Here is an 18,506-nt window from a genome sequence, read left to right as displayed (position 1 = left end):
AAAGCAAAGATCTAATCACCCATCAAGTTGAGTTAGAAATTAAAAGGTGATTTATTTCTATTTGCATGCAACTTACTTTCTTCACTTCATCTCAAATCTTCTGGTTTACCATTTTTGGATAAATGGAAAAAGTGTTCTCTGATCTTCACTGCTGTGCATCTACGGTCATATATGTGTCTTGGGGACCAAGTTGTTTTTCAATGGCCAAGATCTGGGATTACCATTGAAAATGTTTGTTTATACTGCTCAAATGTCTTCGGTCAAGCAAAAAGGAGACAGCTTGGAAATCCCTAATTTGGGACAAATGAAGAAAGCAATCTCTGTTCACCACTGCTGTACATCAATGGTCAAGATTGTTTCTTAGGGACCAAGAAGTATCTCAAGGGTTCAGATCTAGGTTCACTATTGAAAATAATTTTCTTTGCTTCCCTGAGACTTTCGGTCAAGAAAGAAGGTCAGACTCAAACTTCCAATTTGGGGATTAACTGTGAAAAAGGTGATGTGGTGAGTTGGTGAAGCACAGTGCTCAAGGAGTTGACCTAGGGAGGAGAACCCAGCAACATGCAAGGAGATAAAAGAAGACTTTTTGCTCATTCAGAAGCAAGGAGAGAAAACCAGTGAATAGAGGTTTTGTTCTGAGAGAGCTCTTTGAAGAAGTTCAACTAACTGGACAGTGTAACCTAATCAAAGGTGCATTTCGCCAGTATGAAGAACTGAATCAGAGGCTTGCCAATCTGGTTTTTCGCATAGCACAGAGGCTGTTGATGAAGTCAATCTCCTTCATATTTTACAGATTGTAATTTACTTTTCAATGTGTATCTTTCTGTAATTTCTTGAGAGAAAAGGCATATTGTGAGAAAGCTCAAGTAAAAGCCATGAGTGGAAAAAGGCTGAGTGATACACTTGAGAGAAAAGCCTAGAGTAATTTTCAGATTTCTTTAGGTGTGTTTATGTCTTGTATCTGTGAGGTATCCCTTTCTTAGTTGGGTTCGCACTAAGAGTGAATAGTTAGGTATTAGCATAGCCAATGTCAAGTTAGGTTATAACTTGAGTGTGAAAGGATTGGGTCAATCTTGTGAAATTGGTGTATGTAATACTGTTAACTATAGTGAAATTCTTCCATAGTTGTGGAGGAGACTAGATGTAGGTTGCATAGCACAAGGCAACCGAACCAGGATACATGCTGGTGTTAGCTTTTCTCTTCTCTGCTGAGTTCTGTTTTCTGATATTCATGAGACAAAAATAAATTGTCTCATAAATTTTCGCTGCTTAGTTCAAACAGAACCTGAATTGAAAGTTTGTTTAAAAAGGGTAATAACAGCAACTAAAAGGAAGGCATAGATTCAACCCCCCTTCTCTAAGCCTACCACAACCTTCATTTACATTCTTTCATGATGTCATCCATCCTCTTCTGTTGCACTGGTGCCACAATGCCTGTGTAGGTGCTCAAAACTCTCTTATGCTGGGCCATCCTCCTCATGATGTAGCATCTCAACTCTTCCAGCATTGTCAAAATGGGTTTTCCTCTGTAGTGGACTATCTTGGCATTCCACACCTCTGTCATGTTGTTGGTGATGTTATCCAGTTTCGGCCAGTGGCTAAAATGTGATTTCGTCCAACATGCTGGGTCTAATTTTGCAAGGTAAGCCCATGCATCCTGGTTGACCTTCTTTAGTCTATTCATGTGCTCTCTAAACTCTGCATGCGTACTGCTTTTAGCACAAGTCCATACGACATTCTTCAACTGCTTGCTCTTGTACTTATTGGTGAAATTCTTCCATATATGCCTAACACAGTTCTTGTGATGGGCGTTCGGCATAACCTCCTTCATCGCCGGCATTAGACCTTATACAACATTGAAGTGTGTTATAACTAAATTAAAGGGTGTAATAAAATTTAGAGTAAATTTAATATAACAGTCAACAAAAAAATAGTCAAAGCTAGCATCTACCTTTTGCTTATCACTGATGAAGTTCCACCCTTCAACTACAGCAGGGCCTAAGTCATTTTGCAACAAGTCTAGAAACTATTTTCAGGTTTCTTTAGTCTCACTAACAACCACTACGTATGCAATCACGTAAAAGTGATTGTTGGCATCTTGTGCTGCCGCCGACAGCAGTTGTCCTGCGTAATAACCCTTCAGAAAGCAGCCGTCTAACCCGATCAACAGTCGACAACCAGCCCTAAACCCCTTTTTACAAGCATCCAAACACACATATAAATTTGTCTGAACGTGAATTTTTTGGAGACCTATTTAGGGTATTACTCTTATTTTTCGGATTCAATTTTTTTGTCACAATAATGCATGATAAGGACGAAGAATCTTTGTTTGGAGTTCTCATAATCTCATTCTTAATAGAGTAGAAAATAAAATACAAATGTCAAAGTCAAAGCTAACTAAATCAATCATTGACACACAACACACATATGACAGCCAAACCATAAGAGAACCTTTGACTTTCAATTTCAAAGTTCACTAACCTTTCAAGTTGAAGGAAAACTCTTCACTTAGTTCTCCATTTCACAGGAAGAGAGCAATCAGCCAATCACTTCATATATGTTATGATAAAGTCACACGCTGGTAACATGCTCTTTCAGGTCAGTATCAGTTGATTATCAAGCTATTTTCAATCTCTTCCTTTAACAATTTTATATGTCAATCTACTATTATGTACAAATGTTTCTTGCTTTTATTTCCATGTAACTAGGAAAAAAATGACCTTTGTATAATCATTACCCTGATTCAATTCATCTCTCATTTCGCATTATTGGCTTGTTTTGTTTGTATGATTTAGATCTATACCTTTCCAATTTGGTGAGCATAGTCTTGGAATCTTGCATTCTCAAGAAATGCACATGGAAATTTCTGTTGGAAATCTTCTTGCCGTTGCAAACCTCTTCGTGATCCTAAGTTTATCTGCTTCTTCAGAAATCTTCACCTACTATGGCCGTATTGCTGAAATAGAAAAACATTGCAGCTCATACTTATCATTGGCTTCTAAGTTAAGCCCTGATGCCAATAGAGGTAGCAGAATCAAGAGAGAACTTTCTTTCACCTATGGAGATTGGGAGCAGGAGGATGGAAATGCAACCTTGATGCCATTCAGCCGACGCAACAGTTTTGAGGACAGTTTAACCTTAAAACTAGTCTCTTTCAAAGTGGTGGATGTTAGTTCAGTCCCTCACTTTGAAAATACAGTTAGTCTTGGAGGCATAATGTCCATAGGCATATCTGATGAAGGTTCATATTTCCCAAGTCACAAATATTTTTCTTTCACAAAAAGGCCTGGCTTATCTGTTCTCAAAATTGCATTTGAAGGTGTATACTTACAAAGCAATGAGAATGGGAATGAGCATTTGATGTGTCTCTTGGGAAACACAACTTTACCAGTACCAATACCAGAACCATTCAACTATGACTATAATGGTCATCTTCTAGATTACACCCTTTTGCAAGATGATCAGATTTTACTTGTTCTTCGGTACCCTCCAACGTTCAATTTGACAAGTAGAGTTATGAGAGGCGAAATGCGGAGCTTGAACCAAGAAGGAAGCTTGGCATACTTTGATAATGTTCATATTTCTTCCCAGCTGAATCACCACTTCAGCTATCAATTCAGCTCTGAATTGAAGTCCAGATCTTGTGATCTTTATCCATATCAACAAGAGTTGACAACATATGGAGCAAAATCGTTTGATAGCAGCTTTAGTTTCTGCAGGTTTCTCAGGCAAGTTATAGAACGACCTTTTGATATTCTCCAAAACTATAATGATAGACATGTTGCTGGCAAACTAGGCCCTTTTCAACTCGGAAAAGAATTTAGTTCTAATTGGACTCACCAAAACTTTAGGCTGCTCTTTCAGAATCTTATCTGTGAGGAGGAAACATCTAACAATATTGTCCAAACTACAAGAGTTTCTGCAGTTCTAAGAGCATTTCCTGCATCATTTCCTATATTTGCATGGCAAGGTAGAACGGGTCTCTCAGGCCTGACTCTATCTGCAGAAGGAACATGGGATTCCTTAACAAGAAAACTTTGCATGACTGGGTGTGTTAATTCAGTGTTAGACTCAGAGGAATGCAACTACCAGATATCTTTACACTTTCCAAATGTGTTCTCCATCAAGCAGAGGAGTGTATTGCTAGGTAGCATATATAGCATCAAAAATGAAACAAATACATCCTTCTTGCCTTTGTTGTTTGATTCACTAAGGGGCCCTTCAGATCTCAAGAGCCTTGGTTTGTATAACAATCCATATTATAATTACTCAAAGGTTGAGCTAGCTGCAGCAAACAAAAAGAAGAGTCCACCCTCCAAATTGTTCACCTTTATCAAGAAGTTCTTGAAGTATCCAACTCTGGTGGATGGACTAGATTTGCATGCTCAGCTAAATTTCCTCTCCAATAAACTCAATTTCCATGGGTGTGCAGTTCATCATCAATCCATGAGCAATCAGAAGTCAAGGGTCGATATTCAGATGGAAGTACTTTCACTTGATACTTCATATCAACATGAAACAACAGAACCAGAAGAGAAGAACCTCATTAACATATCATTACATCTGGCGTTCTCTGAAGGATATTTGGTTGAAAGTGAAGTTCTTTTCCCTTACTTCTTGGAAGGTGTTTATGATCCCTTAGCGGGTGATATGCATCTAAGTGGTTGCAGAAAGGTTTCACCAAATGATAACAGCAGTTTTCAGCCTGGGCTAGATTGTATGGTAGAAGTTAAGGTTCAGTATCCATCTGAATCAACAAGATGGCTGATGTATCCCTCAGTTGAAATGACCATTACTAGCCAAAGGAGCGAAGAAGATGCGCTGCATTTCAGGACTATCACGCTCAAAACTCTAAGGATTTCATACAATGAGCATGAACAGGACTATGCCTTGATGAAAACCTTTGAAGGTGTTCTAAGGCTTCTGATTTCCCTAGCAGCAGTAGCCATAATTTGGAACCAACTTCGTTACATGAATTCAAATGATAGCTGCATTCCTTACATCTCTCATGGAACGCTTGCTCTGTTGATGTTTGGTTATGGTGCAGAGTTGATAATGTCCACTGAGATCCTCTTTGAATCAAACCAACATTCTATTAGAAATTTGCCTTATGAATTGCAAACCCCAAGAATTCTTCTCCTGTTGGTTTCTTTGCTTCTTACTATAAAACAGTATCAAAAGGTGTCGAAAGCTAAGAACATGGCAAATGGTTATTACTTTGTACCTGCAATGTCAGTGATCATGAAGACTCTGGCCCTGAAGATGCAAGATTTATTTTTGATGCCTCAAGTCATTGAGAACATGGCGTGTAGTAGTCAAGTGAGGCCTTTGAGGAAAACATACTATTTTGGACTCACATTGCTGAGGTTGGTTATACATTTCTATTACTACATCAGAGATCCATGTCCATTCAATTATGATGGTGGTGATGCATTAATCTACAACCAAGTGGGATCAATTTTGTTTTACATTTATGATATCATGATTCCCATCATTATGATCTTATTTGCTTCTGTGGTCTACATTCAACAAAGCTGGAACTATCTAAAACCAAGAAATCCTTAAATTTTTTTTCCTCTACCTTGTTTCATTTGCATTCATCAATCACAGTGTGCAATTTCCTTGTTTTCTTGAGTTGTATTTTATCAGTAAGTGAGCTATGAATATAAACACTGACATGCTTGTAAGTTCTATGCTGTGCCTCCTTAAGTTGTAAGGTCTATACATATATCTTTCTGAAAAGTGAGTATCAATTGAATGCTTAAAAATTAAAATGAAAAAAAAAAAAGAACTGAAAATTATTAAAAAATAGACACGCTAAAATCGAAACATAATAAAATAAATATATACATAATAACAGACATGGCTCTAAACTTTTTCTAGAACAAACAATGTTAGTCATGTGAAGTATAATAATAAAGAGGAAAGGATATGGATGTAATTAGGGGAACAAAATTGAATTCAGGGTAGTTAGAATTCTGTTATGAGCTGTTTTGTTAGTTAGTGTAGGTAGCTTAGCTTGTTGTATTTGTACTGTAGTATTGCTTTGCATATATATGTGTTAGTGTATGAGAGAGACAGACTTGTAATTCACTTTCAATCAACTAGATTTAGACCTGCACAATATGCAAAACATTAATGCTATAAAAGTCGTTGTGCAAATTTTTTAGATAAATAAAATGATAATAGAGAAATTTTTATAGTTAGTTATAAAACAATCTATATAGATCTTAAAATAAATATAATAAATTTTATAATAATAATAATAATAATAATAATAATAATAATAATAATAATAAAAACTAATTCGATCAATCTATACCTTATATACATTGAAGTATTTACTTAAGTAATACTTTTTTAGTCTTAGCCAATGAGTTATAGTTCAAATGGCATAGCCTCTCCATACTCAATTAAGAAGAGTCTCCTATCTTTGGTAAAAAAAAAAAAAAAAATACTTTTTTAGTCTTAAGACAAAAAATTATATCATAATAAATTCTATAATATAATAAAATATAATTATGTCAATCTATAGTGAATATATATTAAAGTATTTGTTTAAATAGAATTTTTTGATAAAGTATACAAAAAAAAGAATTAATCTTTTTCCTATTTAGTTTTGATAAATTCAAGTATTTTTGTAACAATTTTTTTAAATATCGTTGAATATCAATTGACTTTGTAACTTATAATTTAATTTTAAAAATTCAAAAATCTATTAAAAAATATAATATATAGATTATTTGATATATAATGTAAAGTATATAAGAATAGAATAATATTTTAATAGGTAGAATTAATGACAAATAAATAATATGATAATTTTTTCTTGAAAAATAATCTACTAATGATATTAAATTCATTATTAATTAGTCACCAAAAAATTCATTATTAATTAAAAAATAATGCTAATAAAGGTCATTAGATGGAGCAGTGGGGATTTATGGGGCCTACAGTATATATATATATATAATTAAAAGTATAAGTGTTGCTTTCAACAAACATAGCTTAAGGCCCAAGATTGCAAGCATCTTGTGTAGGGGAGAAAGTTAAAAAATAGGAATTAGCTAGTATTATTTCAAACTGGAGTGAGATCCGTATAATGCGCAGAATGATAAACTAACAAAATAATGATTATATAGTATATTTTAATAAATAGTATATTATTTAAAAATTAATTAAAATAAATTTGATTGTATTTTTTATTTAAAATATTTAATAGTATAAAAGATTTTGATATTAAAGTTGTATATAATTATATTTTTATTTATTTTTATTTTTGTATTTATTTTAGTTGATAAATTTAATTTTTTCTCTGTGATATTTGTCTATTTTTTTTTTTGTTAATGTTGAGTTATTTTTATCTCTTTTTTGTCATATGTTTTTATGAAGACATATTTTTTTAAATTGTTGACTTATATGTATTTTTATTGTTTTTTTTGTTTCATCTTTATATATAAATGAGCAATATAAATAATTGTTTTAAATAATTAAAATTTTTGTAGTATTATTTGTTTTATTTGTTGTAAGAAGAGTTGAACTTTAGTATTTATTGTTAGGACAAATATCTTGTGGTAATCATATATTACTGTAAAGATCTTTTTTATTTAAAATTTTATTTTTTCTTATCATTAGTTATATGATATTTGCATTACTATATATAAATTAAAAATAAATTGTATATTTATTTTTTTTATTCTTTAAATATCAACTTTATTCTTCCTATTTTATTGTGGTTTTTCTTTTGACATTTATTTATTCTTTTTGTTTAGTGCATGCAATTTTTTAATGACCTTTACAATAGTAAGTATAAATATTTTTAGAATATTTATTTTGTGTATATATAAATATTGAATAAGTTATTTTAATAAGATTAATTTAAATTATACAAAAACAAAATACATATTAATATTTTTGTTTGACCCACTCTATCTCTTAAGTGATACAAACTCAAAATAGTATTAGAAAATGTTTAAAATCGATTCTTTAATTTTGTTCACAACAGTTGTGAGTAAAAAATATTTTTTATTGTACCATTAATTGGCCTATATAAATCATTTGCATCTTCTATTTTTAAATCTTTTATGGTGTAAATTTTTTCCTCACAATTACATAAAAAGAGGTATTTCCTATACTAGTAATCATAATTAAAAATTAGTAAATAAAAAGTATAACTATAAGGATCTTAAAATATAATCACATTCACATATGTAAGTATTATAAAATAACAAAAAATATAAATAATAAAAGTAATAAGAATGTTTCTTTCTTTAAAAATGCAATAAGTATTTTTCTTTCGTATTTTATCGTTTAATATATATGATCATTTTTAAGTAAATAGGCTCTTTTTTATTTGTTGATATAAATATTTTTCATACATGAATCATATAAATTTTGATAAACTAATTATTTATTTGTTTAATTTGGTGATATTATCTAAAAATTGATGTTTCATTGTGTAACTTTGAGATGTTCTATAATTTATAGTATAAAAATAATTAAAAAATTAGAGTTAGAAAATATTGATTGAGAATAAAAATATGAATAATATAATATAAAATTAGAAATCAACTATATAATCATAATATATTTGAATGTAACTAATAAAAATATTTTATTGTGCTAAATTTGAAGTTGTTTATAGGAATCTTCAACTATTGGTGTGAGAGTTTGTGAAATGAAGTAAAATAGTGGTAAGAGTCTTATCTACGATATATAAATAGGTTAAATAATATAGAATTTGAGTATTTACAATTTAAAATTTACTATAATTAATATTATTATTGTGACCCTTTATAGATATTTATTACATTTAACTAGTGTTTTATATTTTCATTGAATAATAATATGTAATAAATTTATTAATTGCAGGGGTTATAGTTTTTATAAGAAAATTTAATAAAATCTTCTTAAAATTTTATACTTTAGAAAACAAGATATTACTTATTTAAAAAAATATCCTTTTAAAATTTTAATCAATAAAATGTACTTTTTAAATAAAAAAAAAAGCATTTCTTTCTTAAACAAAACCAATTCAAATGGACACTATTTCGTATATCATAGTCATTCGTCAAAATTTCAAAAGGTATGGAGCATATTAGTTTTGACTCAAGGAATATAAGTTGTTAGAAATTATTAGCTTGCAACAAGTAGCACGACGTCCGCAGTAGCACTTTGGAAAATTCTGAAGTTGAATTTCCAGGTTCGAATCCTGGCTGCGGAATTTATTTTTAAGTATTCCACTTCTGCCGTTCTGCGCTATATAACAACACCAAAACGTTAAATGGGTGAATGATAAACCCAAATTTAATCTTTAAGTATTCCACTTCTGCGTTCTGCGCTATATGACAACACCAAAACGTTAAATGGGTGAGTGATAAACCCAAATTTGATCATAAACAAGTGTAATAATTGTAATTATAATTTTAAGTTATTTTATTAAAATTAATTTAAATTATAATAATTTGATTAATAAAAAAGTAATGAGTTATACATTGTTTACTTTTTTTAATTTAGTGTTAATATAGAAACAAGTGTAATTATCCGTGTTAAAATTATAATTATAATTTTAAGTTATTTTATTAAAATTAATTTAAATTATAATAATTTGACTAATAAAAATATAATGAGTTATGTATTGTTTGTTTTTTTTAATTTAGTGTTGATTGTATTAACTCTAAAATAGTTATTAACCGGTTTTAGTAATCTATTTTTTTTAATAAATCAGACATATATATACTGAATGTGACCATAAATAATCTAGTAATACCTAAATCTACCAACAAATTATTATATGTGTAAGAACATATCAAAATTAGCTGAAAATGAACAACAAATTATTAGAGAATTTTAATGCAAAAAGTTCTCCAATAAACAATAAATAATTTAAAAATCCACTTATGCCTGCAAAATATATACCTGAAACAATATTATATCAATGTTAGTATACAAAATTATACGATTAACGTAATTATAAAATTGTTTATCAGGAGAATAAAATAATACGAAATTTTATGATAATTCTAATATTCTCAAGCTATAAATATACAATAAGAATGCATTACTCATTAGCACCTAGAATTTGTCAATTTTTTAAATTGATAGTAATAAATTTTAATAAATTAATAAATTTAATTAAGAGATTTTGTTATTACCTTTTCATTATAAGCTCTCAAAAACTTTTCTATATACCACATTCATCGTATAATTATCTTCCAAATATTTGTGATCTTGCAATAGCACTCACAGACCATCTTTACTCGTTACTCTTGCCTTTATTTTATTTCCAAATTTTTTCATTACATAATCTACCATAGGTAATACTGTTGATAAAATTGTAGGCCATTTGTAACACCCTACCACACAGAGCTTTACACCTAGGATGTAAAACAAAGGTGGCGAGGCGCTACGACCTCTAAAATAAAATACGTACGTATAATAGCAGAAAGAATATAATAAACTAGGAGCCTTGAAAAACGGGTAAAACAAAATCGCAAAATAAAATGCGCAACGCTCAAGAGAAAGGATTACTTGCGTGCTAAGAAACTTAAAAGCTAATGATAGGAATAAGTAAAGAGTTATAAGAGTGCCAATAATACAGAGGAACTAGCTCCTGACTCAGCCTGCGAAGCCAAGGCTGGCCGGAGAATATTTACATATATATACATAAGAACCCCGAATATCCAAAATACAGAAACAAGTCCCTAACTCTCCTGTAGCCTCTATGAGGAACAAAATAAACAAGTTTCTTGGAGAGCAAGCTAAGTACATGAGTCATATATATACAAACAGAGAACAAAAAATATCCCAAGGACTACTCTGCTTCAAAGATCCAGACGTCTAGCGAGGAGCCTCTTGACCTGCATCTAAAAACAACAACACAATATGGGATGAGAACCGGGAGTTCTCAGCATGGTAAAGGTGCCACGCGTATAATAAATAAGGTCCTGGGAACGCTAGAGGCAATCCTAGAACTTCGTCATACAATTACAGAACTTAACCTCTAAGTAAAATCCATAAATAGGGGTAGGTGTTCTAAGTACACTATAATCCTTTGTTTTAAACCTAACACCTAACACTCAACCCATTCACCATTCCTCCGTCCCTCTATCTTCCATAAATTCAGCAGAGACAAGCAACCAAAAAAATTCACGCACAAGTAATAAGTAGATAGTGCAAATAGCAAGAATAGCAGGTAACGGGACATATATGTTCAATTAGGCAATCCCAGATAATGCATAGCAATCACACAAACAAATGCACATGATGCATGCCTGTCCTATGGCCGATGAGGCTCATCTGTCGGTTATCCAGCCAACCCGACAAGTCCGAAAGCCTTAGACTATCCCCCGTCGTGCATCCCATGAGTCTATGCATAGATTTCACATTCATATAACATTCAAACATTCATTCATAAATTACTCAAAGGGGGCTATCCATACCCGGAAATTTATACGTGCCCGGTCACCCTTACGACGTAGGGTCAACAGAGTATTGAGATTCAACCTGGAACACGTGGTGACGAGCTACGGTTCTGTTACCCATGAAAACTTGTATCTTAGATATTGTCATTCATAAACCATTTAATATTCATAATCCTTGTTTAGTCATTTATCAAGCCATGGCATCATTACTTCATTCAATAACCACTTCCCTTTCACATAACTCATCACATTTACCTTTTTCTTCATTCCTAAGTTACCTTAAAATCCTAACTTCTGCTATCTACCAAACTTACTAGTAGGATCTAAGATTAACAAGACAAAAATAGGAGGTTTAGGGTTCATAATCATGTTTAAAACAGAAAAACATAAGTGCTGGAAAACAGGGCGTGTGCGTACGCACACACCTATGCGTGCACACAACTCCACAAGAAAGCAGAACGTGTGTGTGCGCACGAATGCGTGCGTGCGCACACATCACTTAGTGTGCATGCGCCTCACATGTGCTAGCGCCACCAACAGAAGGCTCATCCTAGCGTGTGTGTGTGTATAGGGGCGTGCGTACGCACACTTTATGAAAAATGCTAGGTGTGCGTGCGCACAGAGGCGTGTGTACGCACAAGTTAAATTTTGCCTTTGTTGGGTGTGTGCGCACAGACCGGTGCGTGGGCACAAACCAGAAAGTTGGTTCTGCTGCAACATTTAAAACTTCAGTTTTTTGCCCCAAATTTCCGGCGTCCATAACTTCCTCTACAAAATTTGATTTTTCGCAAACTTTATACCGATTTCAAGCTTATCAAACACCCTTTAATTTTAAACAAACCTCATTTGCGTTCAAAATTTGAGGAGCAAGTTATGGACTTTCAAAGTTCATTAAAATTCACTTTTTTACCAAATAACACCCCAAACCTTATTTTTGCCAAAACCATATTTTTCCTTCCAAGAACTCATTTCCAGCCAACCTAATATACCACAAACCAACATATTACTATACATTCTCATATCATCAATACAATTTACTCTTCACCATCACATAACCATTCTTGCAATCTTAGCTCAAGCATATCACATTTCTCCAACTTTACATATTTTACTTAGAACCAACATCTTATTCCAATTCCACATATTATCATTTTCATAAAATTCTTCAAACATTAGCACAACATTATTCATTATAACAAAACCAATAATTCCAAACAACACCCCTCAATTAAACACCATCCACTATCTTATCCATACCATTACTTTGCCATAATCATAAGCCCTTCCTTCATCACTATCATATTAGCATATATACATACATACACTTAACCCTCATTAACAACTACCTCACACAAGCACCACATCAATTTATCAATCAACATCACAAACACTAATCATTTAACATATTTAACTATTTCAACTTATCCTATATGGCGCTAGCCTAAATTTTCACAAAACCTTATATGTTAAACGTGCGAAACCTAAACCATACCTTGGCTGATCACCGCACTTGGACCAAGGCAGCCACACAAACACAATCACAGCCCCTCACAAGCTTGAGAAACCAACCCAAGTCTTGGCTCCAATCACCAACAAGCTTCTAAATGCTCCCAATTTAATTCTAATGCATAAGTATCTACTTAATTCACACCTAATTCATATATATGTTCCAGTTTCAGATTTCTCATAAAAATACAAGATTGGGCTAAGGTTTAGGTTGTCCTTACCATGCCCACACGCGTAACAACTCGAGCCCAATAAGCTCCACAAGCTAAATCGAACCTAGAACACCAAATTGAACAATTTTTAACATAATTGCTGATAGATTTTCAAAACTTAAACTGGGGAATTCGAAGAAGGAAATGTGGATTCCTTATCTTACAATGTATCGGGCTTTGTAGAGCTCGACGCCGCAGACGTGTGGCCGCAAACAGTGCGACGATCGAAACTCGGAGCGAGAAGTTATATGAGATTGAAGTAAATTCAAGGGTTTTGAAACCCTTCCTCACCTTTCCTGGTGTTCTTCATCGTGGAGCAGCTGAAATGATGAATATTGTGATTCAGCTCATTTTATTTAATGAGCTAGTTGGTCCCACGGGCTCGGGTCGGGTCCGGTTTGACCGATTCGGCCCGTTCGGCCAATTTTGGACCAAATTTTTTGAAATTGGTATCGAAATTCTCATTTTGAAGAGCTCTATCCTATTTTGATATTAGTTTTGCATTTTTAATTTTCCTAATTAAAATTCAATTTATTGACTAATTATTTACCGATTTTAGCGGGGTTTACATCCTACCCACCTAATTAGGAATTTTGCCCTCAAAATTCAGATTCAGTTATCTAAAAAGAGGTGTGGGTAGTCTTTCGGTATATTCCAAGTTTCTTGAAGCTAACCTCATCACTCGAAGTATCCAACCCCTTTTATTTAAATTGACTTAGGTTGTAAGACATGCATTTGTTTTAGAAGAGTGTTTTAGTAGTTACGAAGTGTGGAGTGTACGTTGAATAGGTTCGAAAGGTACGGAAAAAAACTATTTGGCACGCCACTGACCATCAATACTCTCCAATAATTGAAATGGGCTAACTTAGCAGGGTTTAACTTCTTAGTTTTTGATTGCTCGTCCGATTATAGCTAGTTGAAGTAATATTCAGAAATAGGTATCTTTTTCCTTCCAACTTGAGAAATCTTCTTCTTAGATCTACCTATCTCTTTTGTCGGCTTTCATCATGAGAATCCTAACTCAAATTTACGTAACTTTTCCTCTGTTGTCTTGGCTATTCATGAGCGGATAATTTATACGCTTTTTGGCATTGTTTTTACATAGTTTTCAGCATGATTTAGCTAGTTTTTAGTATATTTTTATTAGTTTTTAATTAAAAGTAACATTTCTGGACTTTACTATGAGTTTGTGTGTTTTTCTATGATTTCAGGTATTTTTTGGCTGAAATTGAGGGACTTGAGCAAAAATCAGATTCAGAGGTTGAAGAAGGACTACAGATGCTGTTGGATTCTGACCTCCCTGCACTCAAAGTAGATTTTCTGGAGCTACAGAACTCCAAATGGCGCTCTCTCAAATGCGTTGGAACGTAGACATCCAGGGCTTTTCAGCAATATATAATAGTCTATACTTTGCCAGAGTTTAGATGACGCAAATTGGCATTCAACGCCAGTTCCATGCTGCATTCTGGAGTTAAACGCCAGAAACAGGTTGTAAAGTGGAGTTAAATACCAGAAACAGGTTACAAACTGGCGTTCAACTCTAAGAGAAGCCTCTACACATGTAAAGCTCAATGCTCAGCCCAAGCACACACCAAGTGGGCCCCATAAGTGGATTTCTGCATCATTTACTCATTCCTGTAAACCCTAGTAACTAGTTTAGCATAAATAGGACTTTTTACTATTGTATTTACATCTTTGGAACATCTTTAGTTTCATCTTTAGATCACGTTGGGGGCTGGCCATTCGGCCATGCCTGAACCTTCATCACTTATGTATTTTCAACGGTAGAGTTTCTACACACCATAGATTAAGGTGTGGAGCTCTGCTGTTCCTCATAGATTAATGCAAAGTACTACTGTTTTTCTATTCAATACAAACTTATTCCGCTTCTAAGATATTCATTCGCACTTCAATGTGAATTTGATGATCGTGACAATCATCATCATTCCCAACTTATGAACGCGTGCCTGACAACCACTTCCGTTCTACCTTAGATTGAATGGGTATCTCTTGGATATCTAATACAGGGGACCGAGTCCGAGATATTAGAATCTTCGTGGTATAAGTTAGAACCCATGGATGGCCATTCCTGAGATCCGGAAAGTCTAAACCTTGTATGTGGTATTCCGAGTAGGATCTGGGAAGGGATGGCTGTGACGAGCTTCAAACTCGCGAGTGCTAGGCGTAGTGACAGACGCAAAAGGATCAATGGATCCTATTCCAGTATGATCGAGAACCGACATATGAATAGCCGTGCTGTGATAGAGCATCTTAGACCATTTTCACTGAGAGGACGGGAAGTAGCCATTGACAATGGTGATGCCCAACATACAGCTTGCCATGGAAAGGAGTAGGAATGATTGGATGATGACAGCAGGAAAGCAGAGGGTTAGGAGGAACAAAAGCATCTCTATACGCTTATCTGAAATTCTCACCAATGAATTACATAAGTATCTCTATCCCAGTTTATACTTTATTTATGTTCTTATTATCAATTCACCATAATCAATTGAACCCGCCTGACTGAGATTTACAAGGTGACCATAGCTTGCTTCAAGCCGACAATCTCCGTGGGATCGACCCTTACTCACGTAAGGTTTATTACTTGGACGACCCAGTGCACTTGCTGGTTAGTTGTGCGACGTTGTGATAAAGAGTTGAGATTACAATTGTGCGTACCAAGTTGTTGGCGCCATTGATGATCAAAATTTCTGCGCACCAAGTTTTTGGCGCCGTTGCCGGGGATTGTTCGAGTTTGGACAACTGACGGTTTATCTTGTTGCTCAGATTAGGTAATTTTATTTTAATTTTAAATTTGTTTTTCTTATTTTCGAAAAATACAAAAATTTTTTTTCTTCTTTTTCTTTTTCCAAATAATTTTCGAAAAAAAAAATTTTAATAAAATCATAAAACAAAAAATTTGTGTTTCTTGTTTGAGTCTAGTGTCAAATTTTAAGTTTGGTGTCAATTGCATATTTTTAACTTTTCTCTAAAATTTTTTTTCAAAAACTCATGCATGGTGTTCTTCATGATCTTCAAGTTGTTCTTGGTAAGTCTTCTTGTTTGATCTTTAAAATTTCTTGTTTTGTGTCTTTTCTTGTTTTTCATATGCATTTTTGAATTATTAGTGTCTAAATTTTGAAAATTTCTAAGTTTGCACTACAAGAAAATAGAGTTATTTTAACACTTTATTTTTTAACACCATAATTAAATGTCAAAATTAATATATATTTTTGACAAATATCATAAATGTCAAATTTTCTATGTTTTCTTGATGAATAATTTGACCGTAGAAAATTACTCATCAATTTTGACACTCGTTTGTTTTCAATTTACTCCACTATTTTTCTTCTTCTTTGGCTCTGTTAATTTTGACATCACACTGCTCTCAGTTTAGGATTATACTACTCATTCTTTATCTTCAAAATCTCAAGTTATTCTTTAGTTTCAAGATCTCATCTCATTCTTTGTTAAAATTTTTTGTTGAGAATATTTTATAGTCAATAAGTGTCAAAATAAATAGTATTTTTGACAATTAATAAGTATCACAGAAAATATGTTCTCAAAATTTTCTAACAAATTATTTTTGACAGTCAACATTTATCAAAATAAGATTTAATTTTTTTTCACAATCACTTATATGTTAAAAATACTATTTTTGACAAAACTTTTATTAACATATTTTCATAGTTAAAATAGTGTCAAAATTTATTTTTTTGACAAATTTTAATTTTTTTTACACATTATAACCCTCAAAAATAATCTATATTGTTGTAGTGTTGGTGTCTTGCATGTTTTTTTTTTCTTAAAAATTTTCAAAAATAAGTTCTTGGTGTTCATCTTGACATTCAAAGTGTTCTTGGTGTTCATCTTGACATTCAAAGTGTTCTTGCATGCATCATGTGTTTTGATTCAAAATTTTCATGCATTGAGTCTTTTTGTTGTTTTTCTTTTTCTTCATTAAAAATTCAAAAATCAAAAAAATATCTTCCCCTTTTTCTTCTCATAAAATTCGAATATTTGAGTTGACTTTTTCAAAATTTTTTTAAAATTTAATTGTTTCTTATGAGTCAAATCAAATTTTCAATTTAAAAATTCTATCTTTTTCAAATCTTTTTCAAAAATCAAATCTTTTTCATTTTTTCTTTCATATTTTCGAAAATTTCAAATTAATTTTCAAAATCTTTTTCTTATTTTTAGTCCATATTTTCGAATTCAATATTAACAATTAATGTGATTGATTCAAAAATATTAAGTTTGTTACTTGAAATGTTCAATCTTTAAATTTTAAAATAAAATCTTTTAGTTTCTTGGTAGTCAAGTAATCAACTTTAATTTCAAAATCAAATCTTTTTAAATTTCTTTTTCAAAATCTTTTTCAAAATAAGTTTCAATCACATCTTTTCAAAATCAATTTCAAAATCTTTTCTAACTTCTTTTCTAACCTCTTATCTTTTCAATTTCAAACATTGATTTTCAAATCTTTTTCAAACTAATCCCATCTTTTTGTTTGAATCATATCTTTTTCAAAACTACCTAACTAATTCTCTCTCTAATTTTCGAAAATCCCTTCCCTCTTTTTCAAATTTCCTCTTTAATTAACTAATTGTTTTAATTTCAATTTAATTTAATTTCAATTTTAATTTTAGAATTTTAAATTTAATTTTAAAATATTTTTATTTTATTCTGTTTAATTTTCGAATTATTCTTCTCCCTCACCCTTGTGTTTGGATTCTCCTTCTTCTATTCTTTTCTTCTTCTACTCACATAAAGGAATCTCTATACTGTGACATAGAGGATTCTATATTTTCTTTTCTGTTCTCTTCTTTTTCATATGAGCAGGAACAAGGATAAGAACATTCTTGTTGAAGCTGATCCTGAACCTGAAAGGACTCTGAAGAGGAAGCTAAGGGAAGCTAAAGCACAACTCTCTGGAGAAAATATGACTGAAAATTTCGAAAAAGAAGGAGACATGGCCGAAAACAACAACAATGCAAGGAAGATGCTTGGTGACTTTACTGCACCTAATTCCAATTTACATGGAAGAAGCATCTCAATTCCTGCCATTGGAGCAAACAATTTTAAGCTTAAACCTCAATTAGTTTCTCTGATGTAATAGAACTGCAAGTTCCATGGACTTCCATCAGAAGATCCTTTTCAGTTCTTAACTGAATTCTTGCAGATCTGTGATACTGTAAAGACCAATGGGGTTGATCCCGAGGTCTACAGGCTTATGCTTTTCCCGTTTGCTGTAAGAGACAGAGCTAGAGTATGGTTGGACTCTCAACCTAAAGATAGCCTGAACTCTTGGGATAAGCTGGTCAAGGCTTTCTTAGCCAAGTTCTTTCCTCCTCAAAAGCTTAGT

General features: G+C 32.4%; 1 protein-coding gene across 1 annotated transcript; it reads left to right on the top strand.

Moving 5' to 3' along the window:
- The first annotated feature begins 2,455 nt into the window (after window positions 1-2,455).
- Window positions 2,456-5,742, top strand: LOC112786882 (uncharacterized). The gene is made up of 2 exons (XM_029296561.2): window positions 2,456-2,598; window positions 2,796-5,742. Exon 2 carries the CDS (start codon window positions 2,851-2,853, stop codon window positions 5,563-5,565), a length of 2,715 nt encoding a protein of 904 aa, XP_029152394.2. The 5' UTR covers window positions 2,456-2,598; window positions 2,796-2,850; the 3' UTR covers window positions 5,566-5,742.
- The last annotated feature ends 12,764 nt before the right edge of the window (window positions 5,743-18,506 follow it).

This window comes from Arachis hypogaea, chromosome 20 (assembly GCF_003086295.3).
Source record: "Arachis hypogaea cultivar Tifrunner chromosome 20, arahy.Tifrunner.gnm2.J5K5, whole genome shotgun sequence".
In the NCBI taxonomy this organism is placed as follows: domain Eukaryota; kingdom Viridiplantae; phylum Streptophyta; class Magnoliopsida; order Fabales; family Fabaceae; genus Arachis; species Arachis hypogaea.
This window is presented reverse-complemented; position numbering and strand designations above follow the sequence as displayed.

Bases quoted from the DNA above. Each gene is read 5' to 3' on its own strand.
- LOC112786882 (XM_029296561.2), top strand. From the start codon at position 2,851: ATGCACATGGAAATTTCTGTTGGAAATCTTCTTGCCGTTGCAAACCTC.